The sequence below is a fragment of the Gasterosteus aculeatus genome, chromosome 9 (genome assembly GCF_964276395.1).
Source record: "Gasterosteus aculeatus chromosome 9, fGasAcu3.hap1.1, whole genome shotgun sequence".
Taxonomy (NCBI): Eukaryota; Metazoa; Chordata; class Actinopteri; order Perciformes; family Gasterosteidae; genus Gasterosteus; species Gasterosteus aculeatus.
The window spans coordinates 18,175,205-18,202,926 of NC_135696.1; the positions used below are offsets into that span (position 1 = coordinate 18,175,205).

The 27,722-nt window shown below is 49.0% G+C and overlaps 1 protein-coding gene across 1 annotated transcript; it reads left to right on the forward strand.

The window, feature by feature from the left end:
• Nucleotides 1–524: 524 nt before the first annotated feature.
• On the forward strand, nt 525–22,082 carry dchs2 (dachsous cadherin-related 2). The gene is made up of 20 exons (XM_040186656.2): nt 525–2,566; nt 4,258–4,449; nt 4,527–4,758; nt 6,013–6,249; nt 7,435–8,442; nt 8,805–8,992; nt 9,343–9,442; nt 9,532–9,704; nt 9,790–10,618; nt 10,743–10,982; nt 13,188–13,322; nt 14,171–14,380; nt 14,734–15,594; nt 15,676–15,789; nt 16,292–16,503; nt 16,602–16,753; nt 17,148–17,278; nt 17,402–17,688; nt 17,788–17,929; nt 18,970–22,082. The coding sequence occupies exons 1-20, from the start codon at nt 812–814 to the stop codon at nt 21,558–21,560; spliced, it is 9,789 nt and encodes a 3,262-aa protein (XP_040042590.2). The 5' UTR covers nt 525–811; the 3' UTR covers nt 21,561–22,082.
• Nucleotides 22,083–27,722: the final 5,640 nt, after the last annotated feature.

Sequence of the window (27,722 nt, forward strand, 5' to 3'; positions counted from 1 at the left end):
TATTGTTTGATTTGTATCCAGGTAGTCATGTCAGATGTCTTTGTGGTTTTCTGTTTCTCTTTGTTGTCGTTTGTTCTTTTCTCTTTGGGCATCGTCTCTTTCTGCAGGTTGGTAGTGTTTCTTTGAGTTGACATTTTATGGGTGAAGGCCGGTGGGGGCCTCAGACTTTCAGGAATCATCCCATCAATGTGCAGTGCCTGCAGTTGTCACGTTCATCAGAAGAGGGTGCCACCTCAATAACAAATGGACTTTTGCTCAAATGTAACTCTTATAAACTATTTACATTTGATTCATTCAAAGCGTGTTTACTAAAGCCACGGCGGGCTGAAACACATATTAAAGCAATTTAACGTTCTCCGCATCTTGTCTGGCTCTTCCTTCCTGCAACACCTTGTGATTTTTTCCCACAGGTCAAACCCTCTCGGCCTCGTTAAACCTGAAAAAGATCAGATCGGATGGAGCCGATCCGCGTGGGACGTCCCGCCGCGCCAGGAGGTGTGTTCAATGCGCGCAGTTGGTGCTCTGTAGGCCACTTCGGTGCCACGACGCGTGAGGACGGAACCCTTTGCGCTCCTGGATGCGCGGATATCTAGCCTCCAAAAAACCACACAAGACGCTGCTGAGATATCGTGAGAAGCCATTGGATATTATACGAGATATTGGAGAATGACTGCTGGCTGTTTCCCTGCGCAAAAGAAATGCACGGTGCGTTTACTTGTCTCCGTTTGGAGGAGCGCCGTGAAATGAGACCGAGGAGCTAAAGGAAATAATGTAAACGAACTTAGCGACCGGGAACCGAGAGGTCAACGCCATGTGGAGAGCCGCGACGGGTCGCGGAGGTGCCGCGGCGTGGCTCCTCCGCGCCCTCGCGCTCTCGCTGCTTTGCGCGCACTCGTCCGGACAGGTGTTCAACCTGACGCTGTCCGTCAAGGAGGGTTTGCCCGCCGAAACCATCGTTGGAGATCTGGCAGCGGGGCTGAGCGGGCCAAGCACCGGCTTCTTCATCTCGGAGAGCAGAGACTCGTACGTGTTCAGAGACTTGGAGATAGACGCGGACACGGGGATCATCTCCACGGCGGTGGTCCTGGACAGAGAGAGCAGAGACAAATACGAGTTCGTGGCGGCCACTCTCGCGGGGGAGGTGATACGCGTGAAACTGGAGGTGGAAGATGTCAACGATCACTCTCCACAGTTCCCCTCGGAGGCGGTGGACTTGGAAATCTCCGAGCAGAGCCCCCCAGGGAGTCGGTTTCACCTCGAGGGTGCCAGAGATGAAGACGAGGCCGAGTTTGGCACGCAGGGATACAGGATCACGGAGCGCGGCGTGGGGGAGTTGTTCCGCCTGGAGTATCGGAGCGGACCCGAGGACCACCCGAGCCTGGATCTCGTCCTGACAAGCAGACTGGACAGGGAGACGCTGGACTTCTACTCTCTCGCCATCGAGGCCTTCGACGGGGGCGTCCCCGCCAGGACGGGGACCCTCCAGGTGAACGTGCGCGTCCTGGACGAGAACGACAACCCCCCCGCGTTCGACCGCAGCGAATATCACGCCTCGCTGCCGGAGGGTGCCGCGGTGGCGTCGGCCGTGTGCCAGGTCACCGCCACCGACCTGGACCTGGGCGAGAACGGCCGAATCACCTACGAGATCAACCGGCGGCAGAGCGACCCGGACGAGGTGTTCTCCATCAACGAAACCAGCGGGCTGGTGTACCTCAACAAGCCGCTCGACTACGAGACGCAGGCCTTCCACGAGCTGGTCGTCGGCGCCCGAGACAACGGGGCTCAGCCCGAGAGCACCAGCGCCTTCGTGGGCGTCAAGGTGCTCAACGTCAACGACAACAGCCCCGCCGTCAGCGTGCTGTTTCTCAGTGAGACCGGGGAGGCGGTGGTGTCCGAGGCCGCGGCCGTCGGGGACTACGTCGCCCGGATTTCGGTGTCGGACCCGGACTTTAAGGAGGAGAGGGTCACCGTCACGCTGGAGGAGGACGGCGACGACGGGAAGTTCATCCTGACGCAGACGGATGATTACCTTTACGCGCTGTGCGTAAACGCGCAGCTGGACCGGGAGGAGCGGGACCTGTTCGAGCTGAAGGTGCGGGCGTCGGACTCCGGGAGCCCGCCTCTGAGCAGCGAGACGGTGCTCCTGCTGCGGGTGACGGACGCCAACGACTGCCGCCCGGCGTTCGAGAGGGACGCGTACGTCGTCCGCGTCCCCGAGGACGCGCCACGGGGGAGCTCCCTCATCCAGGTGCGCGCCCGAGACGCCGACGAGGAGGGGGTCAACTCGGAGGTCAGGTACTCCATCCCGGGGTTCGACCGCGACGGCCCGGTCAGCGTCGATCCGGAGTCGGGCTGGGTCACCACGGCGGCGGCCCTGGACAGAGAGGCGCGGGCGGAGGTTCGGTTCCTGGTGGTGGCGGCTGACGGAGGAGAACCGGCCCTGTCGTCCACGGCGACGGTGACCGTGCTGGTGGAGGACGTCAACGACAACGAGCCCGTGTTCCAGCGGCAGCTGTACAACGTGTCCATACCCGAGCACGGCGACGTCGGGAGCTGCTTCTTGCAAGTATGTCGGAGGACGGAGAGTGAAACACGCCGAGGTGGTGACCTCACTTGACCTCACACACGTGCACCTTTTCAGGTTTTGGGAGGGGGGGGGGGCATTTTTAAGGCTGCATTACAGCTGACACCAGAATTGTCACGGTCAACGTCTGAAACCCAATCACATTTAAATGATCAATGATCCACAATGCCATTCACGTCAATGGTATCGGGTCTGAGCCGGAACCTTTTAATAGCTGGAGACTGTAGCTGGTGGAGCGACAGAGAAATGAACCTTTCAGTTGTCCAAGCAAAAAGGCCACTGCCCCTGATCCTCAGAGGTCAACACACAACCAAGGAAAACATTGACCTTGTTTTTTTTTTACCTATTGAAATAATAAACTCTTAAAATTGCCTCACTTTTTAAAGCTTATGACTAAAGACTTCTCAGTCAAGTTCCATCGCGTCATGTTCAGGCCTACAAACTGTGAGAAATAGAAAAGACGACCTCGGACATTTGGAATGGAGGATGTCTGATCTTTGCTTTTTTTTTCTTTTTCGCGCCATCGACTTGATAATTATACACAGAGTAGTATAGAGTACTTTCACAATGAGCTCTGGATTTCAGTGCAAAGCAGAGCAATTTCACCAGAAGTCCCCAGTGTGATCATTCAACAGCTCATTCTCGCCGTCTCCTTTTTTTTTACACAACAGACAAAAGCGGCTTTCAGTCCGACGACCGGCACAAAGACACCAGTGTTTGTCCAAAACAAACAAACAGCACAACCAACGCACACTTTGCAGTTCAGCACTGTGACTTTAATGACAGTTGCAATGCCTGGTACCACTCATGCAGCCTGAACGATTCATTAACCAAAGCCTTCCAACTGCAAACACAACCAACACATTCACATTCACACCAAACAAAAAAGTACGTGATTGTTGATTAGGTTTTGTCTCTCGAAAGCTTTTAGTTTTGGATTAAGGGTCTAGTGTACATGGAGGTTTTAGTTACTTGCAAAAAAATGTGTTTTAAAATGTTTTAAAAACAAAAGCAGAACATGTGCTAGAAGTTAAGGCCGGTTTCATAATCAATTCAAATGTTGATGTAGTTTCGTATGAACTATTTAGTCTGTGAAACGTCAAGAAAGAGTGAGACGTGTTTGTCTCATATTGCCAGAGATCAGAGGGAGTGTTTCAATGGTTTTCCCCGGTCGTCGTAAAGGAACATAACGTTGGTTCAGAAGTCGGTGTTAGTCAGGCCTTTTCCTGTGAAAGTCCCCCTGATCAGAGTTCATAATCTCTGAGCTGATATCTCATCTTTATGGCTTGAAAGTGAGCTGTCTCTCTCTCTCAGCCAGGTGAGACATGAAAGGATCTCTCTGGGATCCGAAGGTGTGTCTCTTCTTTCCCGCTGCGGGGACACCCGTCTGATTCTGAGCATTTATGCTTTTATTACGTCCACCTTCTCTGGCAGAACAAAGAAGTATTATGATTCCTGATTACAACCGAGGTTAAACCTTTAACATTGACCCACTACGTGATAAACACACAATACACCACTTAATACATCCTCCATCATTCAATGCAGTTACAGTAAGAGAAGTGGAATATGTTTAGGACTATTTAGGATTCCCTCTCCTTCATACTTGTGCGTTCTCGTTGTCACCAACTGTGGTTTGGGTCGTAACTGTGTCTTCCCTCTGGACCCGGTAGGTCGTGGCCACGGACGCAGACGGCCCAGAGTTCAGCGAGCTGCTCTACTCTCTGTCGGACGGCTTCGACGCGGAGGACAAACACCCGCTCTTCAGCGTCCACCCGCGCACCGGACAGCTGTGCGTCTCGCGGGACATCGACCGAGACTCGGGCCAGACGGTCCACGACGTCCTGATCCGAGCCGAAGACCCGGTGAGTGGACTCGGGTTTGATCTCGTCGTATAATGCAACGCGCCTTAAACTAAAAGGTCCCTTTTCAAAAATGCCAGGGAGGCCTGAGCGCGCAGACCCACGTGCGCGTCGAGGTGGAGGACCTGAACGACAACGCGCCGGTGTTTAACCCCGACGAGTACGCGGCGAGCATCAGCGGGCACGCGCAGCCCGGCACCGAGATCCTCAACGTCGTCGCCTCCGACAGAGATTCGGGCCGGTTCGGACGGGTGACCTACCACGTCCTGCCCGGGGACGTGTCCGGGTTGTTCTCGCTGGATGCAACAACAGGTAGAGAAGAAAAGCAAACAAATAAAGAACACGTTTGGTTCGCAAGATGTTGGGTTGCTGTTAGAAAGTTTAAAGCAAGAGTGAAAATCAATGCAAGAATACATTTTTATTTTTATATATTTTATCTGTCTGTCCAAAATGTGCGTGGAAAAACACATAACAAAAGATAGACAAGGGACTGGGTCAGGGCCAGACATTTATTTTTATGTTTTCTTCCCTCTCAGATACCTATTAGATATCAACACAAGACAAAGAAGGCAAATAAATGTCAAAGCCCCCCCAAAAACACAAGCAGAAAGATGGGGGGGGGGGGGCCTCAACCTCTCCTCTACAGGCATTCTGGTTTTCAGGGAGTTTTTATTTGAATTTGACTTGTCCCCTCACTGGTCCTTAAGTAGCGCGCGTGCCTCATGGAGGGATAAACAGCTACTTACTTTGTGTAAGTCCTCGTGATCGCAGGTGTCCCTGCTCAGCGGGGGGCCGGGGGGGGGGGTGGGTTTGACGCAGAAGGCCCGAAGCTTAATTATCCCCATGTGGCCCGAGAGTAAGACCTGCACTCGGCCACCATGTGCTACTTAAGAAAGTAGAACAAGAAAAAACGTTTTCCAAAGAGTGCATTTCCCTCCAACACGTGAATGTTTTTCCAAACTGAATACGTGTTGATTCTGGGGACGGGATTAAAAGGTGGATTCGGGTTTGAAAGAAATGAGTCACATTCCCGACCCGTCTGTCTGTCTGTCTGTCTGTCATCCCGTCTGTCTGTCTGTCTGTCTCCTGACTGTCTGTCTGTCTGTCATTGCGGTAAACAAATAGTTTCCAATGCAGTATGTTGCAAATCTATGTAGCTGTATCTTAACTAGACCATCCTAACCTCTTGTGAAGTGTTTTTTTTCATTAACCTGTTTTTCTCTAAACTGTATTTATGTGCGACCTACTTTTTAATTAAAAGAAGGTTTCATTTCATTGACGTCAACTAAACTTTTCCTTACTCATCAATCTGATTTTTTTTCTGATTCTGAAAGCCCAACGGGATGCGTTAAAATTGTTTGTCCTAAAGTAAAAAGAATATTTTAAATCAATAGCTTTAAATTTTTACAATTGAGAAATGAACCAGAATCTATATATTTTTTGCATTTTTGCCTCCTCTTCTTGGCACTAATTGAGAGAAACTTGTGGTAAAATCAACCTCGAGAGGACTGTCTGACCTAAATATTTTATTGCCTAAAATATTTCCACATTGTCCCGTCGCTGTAGGAACGCTCCTGCTGACCTCCACTCTCACCCACCTGGGTGCAGCCAGCGTGAAGCTCTCAGTAACCGCTCGGGACGGGGAGGGCGTGAACGCCGCCCGGCCCGCGGAGGTCACCATCAATGTTTTGCGCAGCGCCCAGGCTCCAGCTGTGTTCAAGAGGTCCCGTTACACCTTTACGGTGCCTGAAGACGCACCGCCGGGGACACCCGTGGGGACAGTGGAGGCCGTAAACCCAGCAGGTGGGAGAGCAGATGTGGCCACATCCTCGCTTTCATGTCTGAGAGCCTCGGATGTCATTCATTTAAATAGCATTCTTCTTTTTTGTGAGGGGAAAAAACTAAAGATGAATTATTCATTCATATGAGGAGGTAACGGGAATTGTTACTTTTATTCACCGAGTCCAGCTTAAGGAAACAGGGTCAGCAGGATTTGTTCTGCCAGATGATTGTGACAAACACACTTGAGTGATCATTGTCATTGTTTAAATCTCCTTCCAGACATGAAGAGGTCAGCAGTAGGGGGGGGGGTAATCTTTAATCCTCCTTAGCCACATGCACAGGCCATAAAGACCTAAAGACAATTTTATATTTATTATATCATTATTCTTAGAGGTCAAAGCCTTTCACTTATACTGTTTACACCTTGACTGGTGGAGGATCTGTGTTTATTAAAAATATGTTTATAATAAAAGCAATAGTTTTGTTTGTAGAAATAGTTTATTTCATATGTTTGAAGGTGATGATGGGTTTGGAAAATTAAAAAATAGAAATACACAAGAACGAGGAGATGAAGGAGCCGGCATTCTGCATAATATTTGATTTAACCTCAACTAAATGCTCCAGGATTATCCGTTATCGGCCCACAGGTTACGTGTCACTTAACTCCACTTCGTGCCCTCAGTAGCTGAAGCACTGAGCTGCACTAGACAGTCACTTAAGGTTGTCCAATCAATTAACAGATTAACGGACACAACGGAATCGGGGTCGAGGCGCCATTAAGCTCCCTGTGTGTTTGTGTTAGTTAGTGTGGAAGAGCACCAAACACTTGGAGGGGATTAATGAGACGAACTGTAACCACTTGTGGTGTTCTTACTGTGTCTGCATGTTGTTTACCTCGTCCTGCATTGGAGTAGAAATGTACATATTGCCTTTGATTAGAATTTTTACATTTAATGGCAGCTATAAGCACCTTTCTTCCACTTATGAGCTTTTTGCAGCAGAACGTCTTTCTAGCAAAATGATTCCAATGAAAACTCTTCGTATATATATTTTGTAATGTGGACACTGGCTCAGATTGACAAACACGTCTACATTTTTGATGTATCTATTCAATCAAAAGAGTTCTTTCATCCAGAATATCGTGCGTGCTGTGAATGGACATTCTCGTCCCGATGGCGCATCAATTAAAACCATTTTTCCTCGCAGACTCTGAATCGGCGACCTACCGGATCTCCTCCGGCGACCCGCGGGGTTTGTTCTCCGTGCACCCGAAGTCCGGCCTGATCACCACCGTCGACCTCCTGGACCGCGAGTCGCAGCCCTACGCCCTGCTGATCCTTCAGTCCCACACCGACGCCTCGCCCGTTTGCGGCACCACGCAGGTCAACGTCACGGTGGCCGACGTCAACGACAACGCCCCCGCCTTCCCGAAACCCGGCGACGCCGTCGCGGTGTCCCAGAACACCCGCCCGGGCACCGTCTTGTTCATCGCCCGCGCGCGCGACCGCGACAGCGGGGCCAACGGGGAGGTGCGGTATCACCTGAAGAGCACCGCAAACGGCACGTTCGTGGTCGACCGCCGCCTCGGGACGGTCACGTTGAATCAGAGTTTGCAGGGGGGTCATCAGCAGAGGTACAACCTGGAAATCGTAGCTGAAGATGGAGGGGAACCTCCCCTGAGCTCCACGCTGACCCTCGCGGTCAGCGTGGAGCTCGCCGCCGAGGACGGCCTGGCCTTCGAGACGTTGGTCTACCAGGTGGAGATAGGCGAGGGCTACAGGAAGGACGCCAGGGTCATCCAGGTGAGGGCGCACCGCGGGCGGGGGGCTCACGGGTCCAACTCGGGCATCACCTACACCCTGGAGGCCGAGGCCGGATTCCCCCCGGCTCCGTTTCGCGTCCACCCGAACACCGGGTGGCTGTTCCTCTCCCGCGGCCTGGACTTTGAGACGGCGCCCGAGTTCCGTTTTCGAGTGGAGGCCTCGCTGGCGAACGCCACGGCCTCGGCCGCGGTGCTGGTGCTGGTGCTGGACGTCAACGACAACCCGCCGGCGTTCGGCAGCGAGGTCTACCACTTCACCGTGCCCGAGGGGTCGTCGCCTCGGGGCCTGGTGGGAACGGTCAAGGCCGTGGACGAGGACTCTGGGAAAAACGCCCAGCTGTCCTACATCCTGCTGACGGATGGGAAGTTCTTCCGCATCAACTCCAAAACAGGTAAAAATACACGGCAACCTTCACTATGAGGCCCAATACACAGTGTTATAAAGTGCTTATAGCACAATCGTCACATATTATAAAGCATTATACGCTGTGTTATAATTAGCTGGTCACTCACTCATGCTTTTATAATTTATAATGTGACTTATAAGTTTTCCATGAGTTACAACAAACTACAACGTTGCAGTTTGTAGAATATTTTTTTTCTTTACTTAATTAAACAGTACAAAAAGCAGATTATAACATAACGCTAAGTAATTATAAGTATGTTCATCGCATCGATGGCGCCACCTTGAGGTCGCGTTAGGCTCCGCCTGCAGGCTCAGCTTTTTTGCGTCGCCTCTCTGTACCCGTCCCAGGTGAGATTATCAACTGGGTGGCTTTGGACCGGGAGCAGCACAGCCAGCACAGCCTGAAGGTGATGGTCACAGACAACGGGCGCCCTCGCCTCAACGCCACCGCCGCCGTCCACATCCTGGTCACCGACCTCAATGACAACGCACCACAGTTTACACACCTGCCTGCCAGCAAGGAGCTCAACGTCCAGGTAAGAGTCCCGCCCGGATATTGCACTTCAGCAGTTGCAGTGGTCCTGGAAGCACTATGAAGAATATCTCCGCGAGTTTTACGCTGCTGAATATGACCCTTCTCACAAAAACGTCCTCAGAAGGCCCTTTTTGTCAATTTTGGGTTACAAATAAGATTGAAAGTTAAAAAAAAGTATCTTGTTTTCTACATATTTGTGCTATTTTGCATTTTACCGCATCTCAATGTCAGAAAACAACAGAAATTGTCTCACATTTGTGTCACATTTCGGTCACTTCTGCTTCGCATTAACAATAATCTTTCATCCGCTGAGATCATTGTAGTCATATATATATATATAATTGATTGCAGATATGGGCTGGTCTACCAGCGGGCTCCTTGGTGACAAACATGTTTGCCAAAGATTTGGATGCAGGAGAAAACGGAACGGTCACCTTCTCTTTGGTTGCAGGTGAGTTACGCGCATCCCGCACTTCGCACGCTCTTCGCGACGTCATTCTGGCCCCCCGGGTGTCGTCACCCTCTCGCGTTTCTCTCAAGCCGACTCGCAGGTCGAGGGTTTCGGACCCTTTGAGATCGACGGTGAAAGCGGAGACATCCGAACGACGGAGCCGTTCGCCCATCAGAACTCCGGGTCGTTCTACGCCGTGAAAGTGACGGCCCGGGACGGCGGGGTCCCTCCTCTGGAGGACACTGCGCTCATTCATGTCCAGGTATTCAGGGGATCTTTATCAATGATGATAATGATAATAATGATAATTATTCTGGCTTCCTGATGTAGTTGCTTGTCTCGTGCAGGTGGATGGACTGGACTCTGAACGCCAGATGATGAGGCGTTTTACGGTGAGGGAGGACGCGGAGCCGGCGACCGTCATTGGCTCCGCCGCCGTCTCCTCCGAAGGGAGATTCCGCTACTCCATCTCCGAGGGCGACGGCAGCGTCCACTTCGGCATCGACGGCTCCTCGGGGGACATTTACGTCAACCAGCCGCTGGACTACGAGTCGGCCGCGCAGTACCGCCTCAAGGTGCGCGCCGAGGACGAGGGGCCCTCCGCCGGGGCCAACGCGTCTCTGCTGGTCGCCGTGGCGGTGGAGGACGTCAACGACCACACGCCCTGGTTTCCCGACAAACTGGTGACCTTCGGCCTGAGGGAGGACGCCGCGGTCGGGTCGCTGGCGTTCGCTTTCCGCGCCAGGGACGGCGACGGGACTTTTCCCAACAGCGCCCTGCGCTACTCGCTGGCCTCGGATTCCCAGCTGGGCCGCTCTCCCTCGCGCTTCCCGTTTCACGTCGACCCCGGCACGGGGAGACTGACCGTGACGGCGCCGTTAGACCGGGAGACCAACCCCGGCTTCGCCTTCACCGTCACGGCCACCGACCGGGCCGAGAGGACGGAGGAGCGGCGGCGCTCGTCGGTGACGGCTCAGGTGTTCCTGCTGGACGTGAACGACAACAGGCCGGTGTTTGTGTCCGTGGACACCGTCCAGGTGATGGAGGACGCAGAGGTGGGGAGCCTGCTGCACCGTTTCGTGTCCATAGACGGTGACCTCGGAGAAAACGGGGTCGTCTCCTACGTCGTCACGGCCGGAAACAAGAGAGGATTCTTCACGCTGGAGGAGAAAAGCGGTAGGATTCCGATCTATAGACGAAATATCCGCAGGTTCCTCCAGAGCTGAGAAGTTGAAGTGTAAAACGTGAAGTGTATTCGGTGAAGATAGAAGGTAAGATCCTCTTCTCGCACCTCCTGCAGGCCTCTTGTTTCTGTCGTCGCCTCTCGACTACGAGACGGAGCGGTTCCACCGCCTCACCGTCCGCGCGGTGGACCACGGCCTGCCGCCGCTCTCCTCCACCCAGACCCTGACGGTGGAGGTGGAGGACGTGAACGACCGGAGACCCGTCTTCAGCGAGAGCATCTACAACGCCAGTGTGGCGGAGAACAGAGACCCCGGGGAACCGGTGATCCGGGTCTCTGCCACCGACGACGATTCGGGTAATAATTATAAAGGTTGATCAACTCAAATAGCTCAATAATCCTCATGCTTTCTGCAAAAACAACGAATAAACTAAAGAAGAAACCTCAGCTTCGTATAGAGGATGCTTGTTAACCAGTAAAAAAAAAATGGTGTTCCTTAAAATCCAGAAACTGTCCGATGAGCTGCATTTCCGTCCTGTAGCAGATACTGATACTGACTGACTGAGTGCAGATGGCAATGTGCCTCCAAAGAGCCTAGATGGCAGCACCGCCTCGTCTCCCTGAAGCCCAACGGCCTCAAACCACAGACTCAATGTGCATGAAACCAAGTAGTGCCACATAAAAAAAGATTAAATGCATTAAGATTTGGTGGTTATCATCTTTAATGACGGATTCATTATTTCCCCCTTTTTTTCTGCTGTGAAAAGAGAGAACTTGTAGTTGCACTTTTTTTAAGGAGTAGTAGTTTGTTTTGTGCTCTTGTCTCCGGCTTTGTTTCACCAATCCCCCCCCCAGCCGGCCCCCATTTGTTTCACTGTGCATCCTCGCGAATCTCCATCCATCCAACCCCGAATCTCCAAATCCACACATCGGCCACGTTTGTTTAAACCCGCTGTGCTCACTCGGGCCTCCTCGGCTCGCCGGGGCTTGAGTCCTTTTTTAAACGGTGAGGGGGGCATGTGAGGGGGGGGGGGGGGGGCGGTACAGAGGGGTTTTGATGTTAACTGGGGGGTGAGAATTGTCCAAGAACGGCGAGCACGGAGCTCCTCTGGGACATCGGAAAGCTCCTCTCTCACCGTGGTTTCCATAATAAAAGCCACCTGTGCCAATAGGAGCCGTGTTTTCATCTGTCTCCTCAAATTGCCTCGTCTGGCAGCTCGGCCCGCTCTCCCACACGTCTTATTTGATTATAATTTCTGCTGCTCCCCCCCCCACCCCGCTAACGCACTCCAAAGATGACCATTGTTTTGTGGCGGTGGCGGTCCCCGTATCTGGTTTCCATGTGTTGAAGTCAGTCAGAGGAGAAGTGCAATGTCAACGAGTGTGACAGCTCAACTGTGTGTTACTCAGGATTTCACTTTGTTTCGTAAAGGTTCAGATGTTCTGAGGGATTTTTAAAGAATAGCTGCGTTGTCCTCTGGGTCAACATTGTGTCAAAATACAACCCGTGTCTTAAAAGAGCTGATATCAAATGTCCTTCAAAGGTTTGAAAGCTGCGTGAACACAAGAAAAGGTTCTTGCCGTTCATGAAGGGTCACAAAACACAGTTTTGAGACAAAATCAAAAACAGAGTTTCTAATTAAATGGAAGAGAATCACTGGCAGTGATGTTGGTTTACTTAAATTACAACAAAGAAAAAAACACATTTTCTTACTTAGCTCCAGGAAAGATTTTTTTTTTTTTCAGAGAATCTTTTCTTTGTTAGAAAGTGATTGCACTGAAAAGTGCAGAAAGCACATGACATGCAGGCATTTCCTAGCCCTGAGCACATGTGTGCAGGTAAAGATGTTTTACGCAGATCCTCCGATACTGAACGGATGTAAAACACACGCATTGCTCCGTAGCGGCGGGTTAAACTTCACCACCACCGTTTGCGTGTCCGAGCAGCAGAGCCGGACATGTGCATCAAAGGACTCGCAGATTACGCTTTTCCTCCTCTGTCCGTTTTTTTAAAGGTGATTCTGGGATTTATTGAAGCCTGTGGTTCTGTTTTCCCTGCAGCTGTCTGAAGATGAAGCAGCCATGGAAACATGAACTGAACTAATGAGGTGCTCAGGACTGATGATACTGAGAGAAAACACGATTGTAGAAATTATTATCGAGTTTTATAGAAAGAAAGGATCTAATTGATTGTTGATCACATTATTACATCTCTAATCCTTATGGCAGAATGATAACTGAAATAACTCAGCAAAGACTTTTCTTTAAAGTTAAGATTTCAAAGCAGAACTATGACTTAAATATACACAGCTTGAAAAATTAGATGAGCACCTGGAAGTTTGAAAAATCCAGATTTTTTGGCGGTGCTGCATAGAGTCGACTATTGCCGACGATAATTGGGCTTTTGGGAAATTTTGATTGCAGTACCTGGTGTTTGTCCTAACAGGAGAATGTTTGTTAACGCGAGGGGGGCCGGCGTGCCGATCCGGCCGGCGTGCGCAGAACGCTTCCATCAATCAACCAACAGCAACAATAACAGCATTTTACATTTTACGTCGGCAGAGGAGAACGCCGTGGTGTGGTACAGCCTGTTGCCCGGCGCCGGATACGAGCTCTTCAGCATCGACCCTCACAGCGGCCTCATCACCACCACCTCCCAGCTGGACCGCGAGCAGCAGCATCACTTCACGCTCCGAGGTAAATCACAAAGGATGGAAATAGTGCTCTGAAACACACAAGGAATCATCGTTTGTTAAGAAAACCCGCGTCTGTGCAAGTTGGGAAAAGAAGTGTCAATCCATTTAACAATCAGGTGCTGAATTGTAAAGAATGTAAAACCCAAAGCCTGTTATTCTAAGAGTTATAAAAATACCCCCACCTCCCCAAAAAAATGTAAAGCTGCAGGCAAAGCCACAAAGAAGTCAGTCTTTTTGTGAGACGGCAACATAATTCTGCAGATTGATTAATGTTGGGGAAACCGTTGTAATAGGTACAGTATATCTAACCTCCTTCTGCCGTTCCAAGTGTTTGCTTTCACTCTCTCGTGGGCACACACGGCTATTACGTTCGAGCTATTCGGCCGCGTTCAACCATGAACCACTTTCAGATGTTTTATCGTAATGTTTGTGCAGTCAGCGGCATGATGAACAATTAAATATAATATCCCAGCGAGCACGAAGGTCTTGCCGTTGTGCCAGAATCATGCACGGCTTCTCTGGAAATATTAAAACGTGTGAAGAAGATTTGAAAAGAAACACAAATTATTTTCAGCAGGGATGAAACGCTGAGGCAGTGCGTCCAAGAATAGTTACGGTATTAAAAATGAGTTCAGTCCTTGTGGAGCCGTGAGACTGAAACTACCGAGCAGAACAGAATTACTGATTTCCAATTCGTTCATTTATTTTGCAGGGACAATGCACACTTATCAACAGTCGTACTGCAAGTGAGCCAGAGGGGCTGATTTCCATCTGCTGTTCCCGGCCAGATGTTTTTAAGGCAGCCTAAAATAAAAGAATTAATCATTTCCTTTTGACTGGTGTCTGCAGTGCAGGCCCGTGACAGCAGCACGCGGCCTCTGTCCGGCACGACCACGGTGCTCTGCGCCGTGCTGGATGACAACGACAACCCGCCGGAGTTCATGCAGCCCTCCTTCCAGATCAGCCTGCCGGAGAACCTCCCCCCCGGGGGGGTGCACACGGCGCAGGCCTCCGACCCGGACAGCGGCGAGAACGGAACTGTACACTACTCCATTTTGGGTGAGGGGCCGCGTGGGCGGTAACATCGGGCTATTTGGATCGTTCTAATAAGAAGAAGAAGAAATCAACTAAGCGATCATATAGGTCTTTAAACAAACATCTGTTGCAAGTTACTGTTTCAACTTTGAACAATTCTACTTTCAGCTGTTGTGCATGCAAAGTGTGTCTATAAAATGAGGCCTCATCAGTAACATTTCAGGTGGTTTATATATAATTTTTAATAATTGTCTGTTTTACAACCTGTGTGACTGTCTGACCACAGCAAGAATATTGTTGTCAAGATCTCAGGAATCAATTCGGCAAGTGAAATGGTCAGAAATAAACCAGGAACATCCTGACATTTCTGTCATTAGGTGATGACCACAGAGGTCGCTTCACCATCAACAGCCGCACGGGTGCCGTCAGCACCACTCGAGTCCTCGACCGCGAGGAAATGCAGAATTACACACTCGCCATACAGGCCTGTGACTCCGGCGCCACCCAGCTCTGCTCCTCCACCCGACTCCAGCTGCTGCTGCTGGACCAGAACGACAACGTCCCCTCCTTCACCCGTAAGAGCTACCACGCCTCCGTCAGCGAGGGCCTCCCCGCGGGAGCCGAGGTCCTGCGCGTCCACGCCTTTGACCCCGACGAGGGGCCCAACGGCGACCTGACCTACTCTCTGACGGAGGACAGCAGCCAGGGGGCCTTCTCGGTGGACGCTTTCACGGGGGTGATTCGCACCACCAGGTCCCTGGACAGGGAGGCCCGTGCACAGTACACCCTCAGGGCTGTGGTCGTCGACGGCTGCTCCCAAGGGCCGCTGAGCTCCGTGGCGTCGCTCACCGTCCAGGTGGAGGACGTGAACGACAACGCGCCGGTGTGCGAGCAGAATCCCGTGAACGCCTGGGTTTCCGCCGGGACTCCGCCCAACCAGATCGTCGCCACGGTGGCGGCGACGGACGGCGACCAGGGCGACAACGGGACGGTGCAGTTCGCGCTGTCCGATGAGGAGAACCTGTTTGAGATCAACGGCGAGTCGGGAGAGATTTCACTGAGGAGGCGAGTGAGGGCAGGTTTCTCCGGTCGGAACCTGCAGGTTGTGGTTTCAGACAAAGGGCGACCCGCTTTGAGCGCCACCTGCCTGGTGGTCATCCATCTGAAGGGAGAACACGAAGGACTGCAGTTCACCGACAAAGTGTACAACGCCACCGTCAAGGAGAACAGCCGAGCCGGTAGGTTTTGCCCCCCCTCTTTTCCTTCCGCCTCCATTGGTACCGGTTGGAGAAACCTCATTTCACTGTTTGTTTTTCAAGGCGCTTGGATCGCGATAGTGGAGGCCAGCGACCAAACAAACATCAGGCAAAGGATCACCTACACCATCTTTAGTGGCAATGAGAACCATGTTTTCTCCATCAATCGTCACACGGGTAAGAAAGGTTCACTGGTTTGGATTAGCAGATGGTTCTTATTGTATGCCATTCTTTCCATCAATTGAGTTCTGCTAATGGCACAACTTCTTTTTCACTCATCCATTTTATTTTTCACAAAAGCATCCAAAATATTTCAGTATTTTTCATGGACTTTCTGTATTTTCTGTTTTTCTTTTTAAAATATCCTTATCTGCTTCATCTGCTCTTTTTTTATACACAAGTATTTCCTTTAAGAGTTATGACTGTTAAAGGAAACACTCCCTGATTTAATCAAATTCTTTTTTTGGATCCATGTTACCGTAACTTACAATCACATTATACACATTACTATACAGACATGGGAAAAAGACTTAAAACTGTTTCTGTCAACACCCTTTTTAATAGAGGAAAAAATGTTGTTGTTTTTTTTTAAAGAAAAGTGGGTGCAATGAAGGACCTGTGACTGGTTTGTACAGTTTTTCGGTGCACGGTGAAATACTGTTTTTCTCCTCTAATGCAGGTGAGATCCGTGTGCAGAAAGATAACTCTCTGGACTACGAGGCGAGTCCGCAGATCCAGCTGGTGGTGCTGGCTGACAACGGGCTGCAGACGGCTCACTGCAGGGTCTCCGTCGCCTTGCTGGACGTAAACGACAACGCGCCCGTGTTTGAACACAGCGGCTACAGAACGGCCGTGTGGGAGGGGCAAGTGCACAACACCTACATCATGCAGGTAGACGCAACGGACGTTTACACTTCTTTGAAATTGCGAAAGGCCGCGTCGGCATGTCATGTATTCGGTTGGGATCCATGCTGATGATATTTCTGCAGGTTTTTGCTTCTGACGCTGACAGCGGGCTGAACGGGCAGATCGAGTACTCCATCGTGTCCGGTAACCCCAACCAGGCGTTCGCCCTGGACTCTGTTCGCGGGATTCTTGCTACCAGAGTCTTGCTGGACCGAGAGATCACGCCCTCATACAAGTACGACAACCTCATATATGAATGTGTTAATTCATTTCTTTCATTTCTAGAACGTAGGAACAAAGTAGATTCAACAAACACACATTTCAGGAGGCTTTGGCTCAGTGTCAAAACCCTTGTGGAAGCTGTAGTTGTTGAGTGCTGATTAAATATTCATTTTCTGTTAGAAGACAGAAGCAAAAAATAAATGGGAAGTCATTAACCGTAAGGTTAATCCTCGCAAATTGCCAAAAAGTTGATAGTTGAATAAAGTAAACACGTCTACTGGGTGAAAATAAATGATGAAATGGGCCTCCTGGAAAGGATTTCATACGTTTCCAGTCCAGCATAATACAAATGTACTCCTCCATCATATGCAAAGTGGCATCATTTGTTCACTGTCTTCATATTACAGGCTGGTTCTGCAGGCAGCAGACAGGGGGAACCCTCCTCTCAGCAGCACCACCACCCTCAGGGTCCAAGTGGTGGATGTCAACGACAACAGCCCCGCCGTCCCCCCCATGGAGCCTGTTGTCGTAGCAGAGAGTAAGACCTGCCCCCGCTGCTCTCTGACTGCTCGCAGTGCCAAACACTCGGTCACATATGAACACCGTCTCTGATCTTTATCCGTTTGTGGACGTCTTTCCACGTTTGTCTGTTCTACCCCAGATCTGCCGGCGGGTTACAAGGTCACCCAGGTGACTGCGAATGACGTGGACCTGAGCTCAACCATCACCTACAGCTTCTCAGACAACAGCAGCACCGACTTTCCCTTCGCCATTGACCCGTACACCGGCGTGGTCACTCTGACCCGAGCCCTGGACTATGAAGCGCGGACAGAGTACACGTTGACGGTGTGGGCGTCGGATTCCCTCCACCAGACCACCGGAGAGGTCAAAGTTGAAGTGCTTGACGTCAATGACAACGCTCCGGTCTTCACCGAGGTCTCCTACCAGGTACAGATGAGATATTTACCCACCAAAAGGTTCAGAGTTGGTTTATTTTTCTCCGTTTAAGAGCTGCGGATTTGACTCATCGCCTGTTCTCTCTTCAAGGTGGAATTGTCCGAGTTGGTCTCAGAGGACACGTTGGTTTTGTCAGTGTCGGCTACCGACAGCGACTCTGGACTCAACGGGAAGATCAACTACAGGCTGCTTTCATCTCCTTTACAAGGCTTTTACATCGTGCCAGACAATGGTAGGGCTTCACTGACGGAGAAGCTCTGGTATAAACGCGTCATTGACCGCAGAGCCTCACTGAATGTAGAGGATATTTATACGTTGAAAACTTGGAGGTCAAGCAGTCGGCTGAGGGATAAAACAATGATCCAAGATGTATTGCAGTTCTTCTCTAATACACAATACCCCGAGCTTTATACGTTTTATGGCTTATGACTGTCTGGTGGTCCGATTTTCATATTCGGCCCTCTTATTCTCTCCATTAAACTTTTCTGGCATAGTTAAAGGGGCTCAAGCAAAAGAAAAAAGACGCAGCGAGTCAGATTCTGCTTTATTCTGAGCAGCACGCACAGTTACAGAGAGTTGTCATGCTGCCAGAAGCACTATATTCCTCCAGTGTTTATATTTCCGTAGTCTTGAATGTGAGAGTGAGTTCCTTGGACAGGCGGAGAGAGAAGCAGCCGAAAAGGCAATTAGAAAAACACTGAGATAAAGTGCTTCGGAGGAGCCATGCCTTACTGGTTATCTCCCTTTTTAAAATGTCTAAACCCAAGAAAGAAGACGAATCGAGCAGAGCTGAAATGGAACTACACCTCTTTACTCATGGACAGTCTTTTCCAATAAAATGGGATTTATGGGCTTCAGTTGTATTAAACTCCAAAGTTTAATATCAAAGAAATGCTTTTGCCCATATTCTTAACTTTGCTTTTGAACGTCCTTTTGTAGGGCAGTGCTTCTTTTTTCCAAACCAATTTCTGTCTGAGACAATGAATGGTTCTGCTTTATTGTGGAGCATCAGAATGAATAAAGTCACCATGTAGAAAAGATGACCAACAAAAAACAATCAAAAATACTTTTACAGGTTTACATTGGTGAGAGCAGATTTCTGGTCAACGTGTTATTGTTTGGTGCTTCACTGTAAAACAAAATCATGTTTGAATGAGAGCTTGACGTCTTTGCAATATAATCACGATCAGCGACTTTCACACTGCCATCAGATCCTTTGTTAGTGACGCTTTATAAAACGATTTGCTCACCAACACACGGTTTGTCTTCTAGGGTCTGTTTTTACCAATAAGCCCTTGAAGGCCATCACCAACGGCAACCTGATCCATCTTCTGGTCGAGGCCAGAGATGAGGGCGAACCGATGCAGTACACTGTCGCCTCTGTAGACGTGCTGATTGTGGACACCAACGACCACGCGCCATTGTTCCACCAGGACATCTACACGCTCACCGTGCCAGAGGACACGCCCACGGACACCACCCTGCTGACGCTGTCTGCAGAGGACCGAGACTGGAGCCCCGAAAACACCCACTTGGACTACGGCATTATCGGAGGAAATGAGGAAAGGCGATTTTGTCTGGAAGTAAAAATGGTTCAAGTTGAGAATCAGATGAAAAATGTAGGAAAACTGGTTCTGTGCAACCCTTTGGACCGAGAGACCACGGAAAGCTACGCGCTGGCAGTGAGCGTGTCCGATCGAGGAACGCCGCCGCTGAACAGCTCCGCCGTTGTCACGGTTACCGTGACGGACTGCAACGACAACGCCCCCGTCTTCTCCAGCACAGGGTACCATGCTCAAGTGAGCGAAAACAGCCACGTAGGCGCCCGACTGGTCCAGGTCAGCGCTCTGGACCCGGACCTGGGAACCAACGGCCTGTTGCGGTACGACATTATCTCAGGGAACGGCAAAGGTCACCTTAAGCTCAACCGCCAATCCGGCCTCCTGGTGGTCAACCACTCGCTCGACTATGAGGAAGACCCCAAGTACACCCTCACCATCCGAGCGACTGACGGCGTTGAGTCGTCCGAACAACGTAAAGTGGCTTTTACAGTGGTCTTCATCACAGTGCTGGATGAAAACGACAACACTCCGTACTTCATGTTTCCTACTGTTAACTGTTCTGTGCCGGAGAACCTCCCGGCGTTTACCCACACCTGTTCGGTCCACGCCGTTGACAACGACTCGGGTCCCTACGGCCAGCTCTCCTACTCCATTGTGTCCTCCTGCTTCACGGACTACGGCAGCGGCAGCCCCGAGAAGAAGGAGGGCTTTGCCATCGACCCCTTAACCGGCGACATTCACACCAGGCAGACCTTTGATTACGAACGCGAGAGTGAGTACTGCTTCGTCGTGGAGGCGCGGGACAAAGGCAACAAAGCAGCTACGGTGAGAGTGACGGTGTCCATCAAAGGGGTGGATGAGTTCAGTCCCGTCTTCACCCAAAAGCAGTACCATTTCCTCCTGAGCGAAAGCACCGGGCCTGGAGAGGTAGTCGGTTACGTCATGGCAATGGACCATGACGGAGGGGTGGACGGGCTGGTGGAGTACTCCCTCGTGAGGTCGTCGCCTTTTTTCTCAATAAACAAAACGATAGGCGCCATTTTCGTGTCAGGTCCCGTGTACCGCAGAAGAGGCAGTCAGGCCAGCGAGGACCTGGTGGAGCTGGTGGTGTCGGCAGCTAGTCCCAGATCGACCTCCAGGACCACCGCCTGCCTGGTTTTGATCGATATCTCCAGCTCAGCAGAAGCCCTCACCGGGGTGCCTCTCGACGCGCACATGCTGAGTTTGAGTGTCTCGCTCATCATGTTCCTCCTCATGCTTCTCGTTTTTGTGGGCTCGCTTCTCAAGTACAAGATGAAGGAAGCGGCGATCAAAAAGGCCGCCGCGGTCGCCGCGAACCCGGACCACGAAACGGGCTCGTTCGGCAGAGCCGGTAGCCAAAGCGCAATCTCTCTGCAGGAGATGAAACCCCCCGGCGTCGTGGTGGCCAAAACGGACGGGTCGAACCCGTGCAGCCCGTCGGACTCGAGCGGCCGAGGATCAGCGGAAGGGGAGACGGCTGAGGACCAGGAGATCAAGTGGATTAATCAGTACCCCTGTCGTAACAGAGACGACCAGGTCGGAGAGCTCGCAGACTCTGCTCTACCTCGGGACAATATCTCCTGCCACTCGGTCGATGACGTATCGGAGCAAATGTCCTCTGCGGAGAAACGTCTGGTCTCAGCGATGGCCAGCACGGAGAGCCTCCATAATTTCAAAGAGGAGGGAGGCGGCGAAGGGCTGCTCCCTGCTATACTCAGGGTGAGGGACTTGGAGGAGAACATGAGGACATACGGGTACGCTCCCCTCTCGGAAGCTCACGCTTCTGCCGATTCTCTCTCCTCGCTGTTGTGTCTCGAGGAGCAGACGCACGGGAGCTACAGCTGGGACTACATTTTGGACTGGGAGCCACGCTTCCAGCCCCTGGCCTCGGTTTTCACCGACCTCGGGATGCTCCCCGACGAGGAGCTCCAAGGCGGCCGCGAGGACATGGCGGCAGAGGCGAGCTGTCTCATGTACCCGCCGCCGCTCATAACGGGAGTAGCTCACCCGGGAATTAGGACCGTACATCCAAGAAAGCCGGGCCGCATGCCGAGCCTGAGGAGGAAGCCCTCTTACCCCAAATATGCGTATTCCCCCTTAGGCAGGAACACGGGACTTACCCCTTCAGCCATGACGCCCACTTTCACCCCGTCACTGTCTTCTCTCACCGTCAGGACCCCCAATGCCTCGCCGGTGGTCTCTGACACCGGGGTGGGGGGCATCAGACTCGACTCAGGACCACTCACTGCCAGCCTGCTAGAGGCAGAGATCCAAGTGTAGACACAAACTTTGTTTAAGTGTATCCATAATAATATTTCATCTGCCATCTTCAGTTAATACCAAAAGGCTTTAAAAGTTTAAGAAATAAATTATTGACAAGTTTTTTATGTTTTCAGACTAATGGTGTTAAGGGTTTAAGTCTGAAAGGGACTACGGGCAAAGTTGTGATTTGAAGATTATGTAGTCTGTTAATTACCTACTATAAGATTGAGGTTGATTTTATAACTTTTGTAATAAACTACTTATCTCGAAAAGCCGGAAAATCAGTGTTGCATTATATTCCTATAATGCAGCACTTTGAATAACGGCAGTTGTTCGGGTTGGCAATTTATTATTGAATGTTTTATTGTAAACATGTTTATATGTGGGGAAAATGAAACACTTTGCTGATGCAGCTTCTAAATGGAAACCTCATAAGGTTGGTTTGACTTCAATGAGCAAAGAAGGGCAATATGGTATTTAAGAAGGAACTTTTGCCTCCCTGTTCTTTAATATATTTTGACAATAAAGCGCCACTGAAATTGGTTGTTGAAAAGAACTTATTTTATTCCTTCAATCTAGAACCGTTTTCAGAGAGACAGTCAGACAAAACAGGGACAAAATGAATGTTTTTCTACTGACAGTAATCCACAATGGATTCAATCAGCTGGATTTCATTGTCCTGTCTCTGGTCAGCGTGCTTCTCATTAATCATTTTCTCCTTTCCAGATTCTGGCTGTTTTTACTGTTTCTTTTGTCATGAACAGCGGTTCCCTTTATGATTATTACTTGTTACTGTGTGTAACTGTAGACTACAGACAGCCTTTTAATAAACAGCACTTTATGTACAATTTCCAATTAGTGCATCTATGTGTATAATGTTATTTATTTATTATTTATTTATCCATTGTGCATTCAATTTACTAAAGTAAACAATAATTTGGAAGTAATAAAGGGACCGAGAAAATCTAACCCCAAAGACCTGACATGTGACGCATAAAATAGTGAACGGCCTCTCTTTAAAACGTATCATAGAATTATATTTTGCTTGTAATGTGCCTTTTCCCCATGGCTACGCTGTGAAAGCATTCACGATACATTCTACATAATCAAAGATGGGAATGCTATTTTTAAAAGCTAGATTTTACCGTTGTGATGTTTTCCTAAAGAAAATGCTTCTAAAAACATTTCCATATGGTGGAGAGAAAAACACTTTACAGTGACCTCTGGTTTTCGAGATTCTTCGAGGTCACATCATGCTTGAGTAAAATAGGATTTTTGAACAGTTTTCATTTATATTAATAAATCATTGCAGCTCATTTGAACGTGAACTCCTACGTGCCGTATTAGCTCTCTTCACCATTTCCATCCAGTATGGGCTCATTTATTAAAACTCTCATTGAAATAGCTGAAGAGTCTTCCCACCAGAGAATTCATTTTTTTATTGTTTGTGACAGTGATCAAAATATCTAAGAATTTTGTCTCTCTGAGAAAAGAAAAGAAATATGTAGTGGTTCAACTTGGCTCCGCTTGGTCTGCTCTTAATCCAAGTGTGCCGGCCTGCGGGAACATCTGAGCTGAGGAGCTGAATTCTTATCAGATAGTTCCATGAAAAATAATAAACAGCCCGGCCCCCCGAACCACTCCGGCCAAATGCGTCCTGCATGCGGTCGCTGATCGGCGCGTAATTTCCTATTGACTCAGCTCTGCGCTCCTCGTGTGTTTGTGATTCCAGCGGCTCCTCGGCCTCGGCACCGCGGTGACGGAAGCCATCTTTCGCCGTATCGGGTGATCTGGCAAAACAAGCTTCTGTGTCTCGGCACGCCGCTCGGCGGTCCCCACAACTGCTCAGCGGCTTATATACTGCCTGTCTGAGGGGGGGTCAGGAGGTCGCAGGTACTCAGAGTCTGGAGTCTTAAAAAAACTGAGATGTTTGTAGGTTCTGCAAAAACGCTTTTTAATGAACAGAGATTATTAAGCGTTTACTAGCAGATCAACCTCCAATTTTAACCAGTTTGTAATGAAGCACATCATTGACATTTTGAGCAAATGGTGGTTGTGGACGAAGTGTCAAAAAAAAGCTGTCAAACAAAGACATCTGATCTCCACAATAATGCATACTCGTCTGTGTTTGAGCTTCACTTGTCAAATCGGATCAACGGTCAGCTCAATGTTTCCCCTAAAGAAAAGATTATCACCTCTTCGTCCAATCTGATAATCGCCTGGTGTTATTTTTTTTACAAATAAAGCACATCTGTGTTCTCATCCTGACTGGTATTTCCTATTTATCTCCGTTGTAACTCCATTGAGGTTTGTGCTTGGCCTCTAAACCGGTTTTGTTTTCTCCGGGAACTTTAGGCCGAGCTGGACGGGAGGAACTTGCGTTAAACTTGTGTTGGGAAACAGTTGCCGAGCGGCCATAGTTGATTTATTAATGACGCGTTTTCAAATGTTTTTTATGTTTCGCTAAAGTAACTTTTGAAGAATTGCTGAATGTTTCCCCCTGGATGAAAGATGCAGACAAGTGATGGACTTTTTTTTCTGTGTTTACTGTGCGTTACCTCACGATAACTTTGTGTTCTGCTAAACTGGAGGCTTGTACGTTGCCGAATGTAAAATCGAATTAAACCGACTGGCAGTAGTCCGACCCCGGCTCGTTACGTCTGGTGCCAGAGGTACAGTGGGTTGTTTTACCCAAATAACAGTCACAGAAAAAATGTATATGTGATGCAGATTTGTGACATGTGCTTTTTATTAGAAATTCCACTTATAGGTAAAGCTATAACAAGAGCCTCTGGGAAGCCTTTTGAAGTTATCTCACATGAAAGATGGTATCGATTAGAGACTGAACTCAGGCTGCTCTTCAAAAGCCATTTCATTTGTGCACGATGTCTTATATACTATTCTTTCAAGGTACATAAATGCATGTGTGTTTTATTTAAGTCTGTCCTTTAGATTAGTTAGATTTTGCTTTCCATCTAAGCCTCAACTCTTTTATTTTTTCAGAAGAAAACAATTGACTTTTTACCTTTCTGGGGTTTAAAGTTGGATCTGTATTGTGAAGCAAAGGCAGAAATGCCAGAATCTTTAATTCTATCTAATGGTCATCAGGAAGCGACGACTCCTGCAAAAACAAATGTGATTGTATATATTTGACTTGATTTATTAACCCGGCAGACATAGTTAACTAGCTTCAGCTCTTTTTCAAAACAGCTCAGTTCAATTAGAATATTATGTACAATATATCAAATACAATAAAGCGATAAACCAGCCAATGCTTTAAGGCGACATCCTGCTGATCAATATGACAACGCCAACATACCCATTATCTCACTTTAGCGTGCATTCTTTTTCAATTTAACGATAAATTATAGTTAAACCAGGCAGAAATCTCACGAGTTTAGTGGGTTTGATTTGATTATAAACCAACATTTGATAATTAAGCGATGAACTTTAGCAGTGACTCCTATTTGGAGGTGTCTAAAATAGGGGGACCTTATTTCAGAGGTCTGAAGAAATAACTTATTTCAAGGATATGTGGTATTTTCGTATTTGAGACTTGTGGGAGTTTGGAACCTAATTAACTGACACAAGTAATAAATTACCCACTTTTCATTGAATAAAGGATCAACACAGTTTAGCTTTTTTTGTTTGTTTTGTTTTTCTGTGCAGAGTAAGTGGTTCCAGGAGAACATTTGTAGTTTAGAGCACAGCCAGAATCTGTTTACAGTCTTTCAGCAGCATCGGCCAAAGACATAAATCATCCTCTTCAGTATCGCAAATGAACACTGACTTCTTCGATTCCAGACAATCAACATTCGTGCAGACTTTTAATATTTTTCCATAAATCTGTAAGGTGATCCATCTCGTGCTGCTGAAAGATCATGTAAACATGGTCACACAGGGAGCAGCCGTTATGCTTCATTTGCAAGCTGGAAACAATCCAATGTTTCCTGTTTACTCACCAAGGGCACCGTTTAATGGCAGAAGGGAGAAACGTTGTGACGTGTCGATAACGAGCAACTATTTAAAACGTGAATTCATAATGCAGCTATTTCCTTTACACAAGGAATCCCACAAGGCGCAAACTGTGCTGACCAAGCGCGTCTCCCCCCCCCCCCCCCCCCCCCCCATTTTTTATCAGAACCATGTGGAACGTCCTTTCCATCTTTTCTGTTCTTTCTTTTGTTCAGATGTTTGACAAGTGTGTGGGATGATGTATGCCAGAGTGCGTCGCAGCGCCTGGTCCTGATGGAAATGAGCACGGACACGATGTGGGATCGCCGAGCAGGGCCCGCAACCAGGGCGCAGAAAAAACTGGCTTGTCGCTGGTGGATTTATTTCCTCTTATCAACTGGCTGTGGAGTTTCATTCCAAAAAATCCCATAAAAGGAAGTTACTCACCGCCAGGAAATGTCGAACCCAATTTATATTAACTAGGAAAACCACCACAATAGTGTTTTACGGCTCTAAAATTCATAATCTGCTCATCAATGTTGCAGTAAACAAGAAATGGTAATGTGCATTTCAACAGAGAATGAAACTACTCTCCCTGTGTGTGTGTGTGTGTGTGTGTGTGTGTGTGTGTGTGTGTGTGTGTGTGTGTGTGTGTGTGTGTGTGTGTGTGTGTGTGTGTGTGTGTGTGTGTGACATTTCGGCATCGCTGCATTTGCTTAAATAAAAGAGCTGTGACTCATCACCAGGTACTATCATGAGGTGGGCGTCTGTGGTTTGGAGGAAATACATTCGAGGGCAAGTTTATTTGTATCGCACATTTAAACAACAAGGACATTCACAGTGCCTCATATAGAAACGTTAAAAGCATTGAGACATAACGTAATTTAAAAACAATTAACAACGTTGATTGAAACATTGAAAATAGTCATTGAAACAAGAACCGTGCAGTTTAAAAAATAAAAATAAAATCCTGACCGACAGTCTGGTTCACTGGAGATGAATCCATGGACACGTTTTTACAAATCCCATTGAGACCTCGATGTATTCTTCAGGTGATAATAGGCAGATTTTGCAGTTGTCTTGATTTTGCTGTTCAGATTGCGGATTGGATCCATAACTACAACCAGATGTCTGGCTCGGTTTGTGGTTTTTAATATCATCAAAAACAAACGCAACGGCCTTTGTAAGTTTTGTTTTGTGCAATACTTTGGTTTGTGACCGAATACCTGCATAAATCAAATATGCCAAAATACGGCTTCAAACGGCTTAAATAAATCACATCCAGCGCTCCGTTGGTCGTGTCTGCCACTGAGATGTTTGCATGCGACAATCAAACAGCAAACCGTACTGGCGCACAATCTTTTTCCACCTCTACAGGTGGTTTGATACATGGCGACCCAATAAGCGGGAACCAGACTCCTCGTTCCCACAAAAACACACACACACACACACACACAGACAGACACACACACCCGCCGACCGACCGGCCTGCAGCCCCGTGAACACTCGGGGATCCAGAGGGGAGCTTTGTTGGTGCAGGGCAGGAGAAGGGAGGGTCAAACAAGTTTTGGATGTATAAAAGAGCCTCGAGCAGCACATTTGGGTCCAATCAAATCAGTAACGTTTTGGTTTTTTTGTACTCACTATGTAAAACAGATGGACCAAAAATGGGAGGGGTACAATTCTTTTGTATTTAAGCAAAAGAAGAGGGGGGGGAAAGTAACATTCTTTTTTGCTTTGGGACGATTGATCTGTGCTTTGCAACTTTTCTTTTTTTTTCTTCTGAAATGTCTATTTGTTCATGTTCCATCCTGTAGAATTTCCATCAAAAGGTCCGTTCTGTAGTTTTCCCTCTCGGCATTCGTTTCCGTAACACTGAGTTACTTTTTGCCCGTTAGCTTGTGTGGCCTTCTGTTAACAGATCTCACCCTCTGACCCGTTTGTAATACCAGGCCTAATGGATTTTAGAGTGTGAATGTCGCCTTAAAAGAGTGTTTTTGGACACGCAGAGTCGCCTCACACCCACAGGCGACCCACTCTGACCCCTCTGGAAAGAAGCAGGGGATGAAGTGTGCGCTGAAGGGTGGGGGTGGCTTTAGCCCCGCGGGTGAAGACCGGGCAGGTGCTCCCTACTGGGGCCTCCGCTCCCAGTACAAGCGGCCCGGTACCCCCCTCCCTCGTGATGGATAGGTCTGGCTGGGATTCCAGAGTCCACAGCGGGGGTGG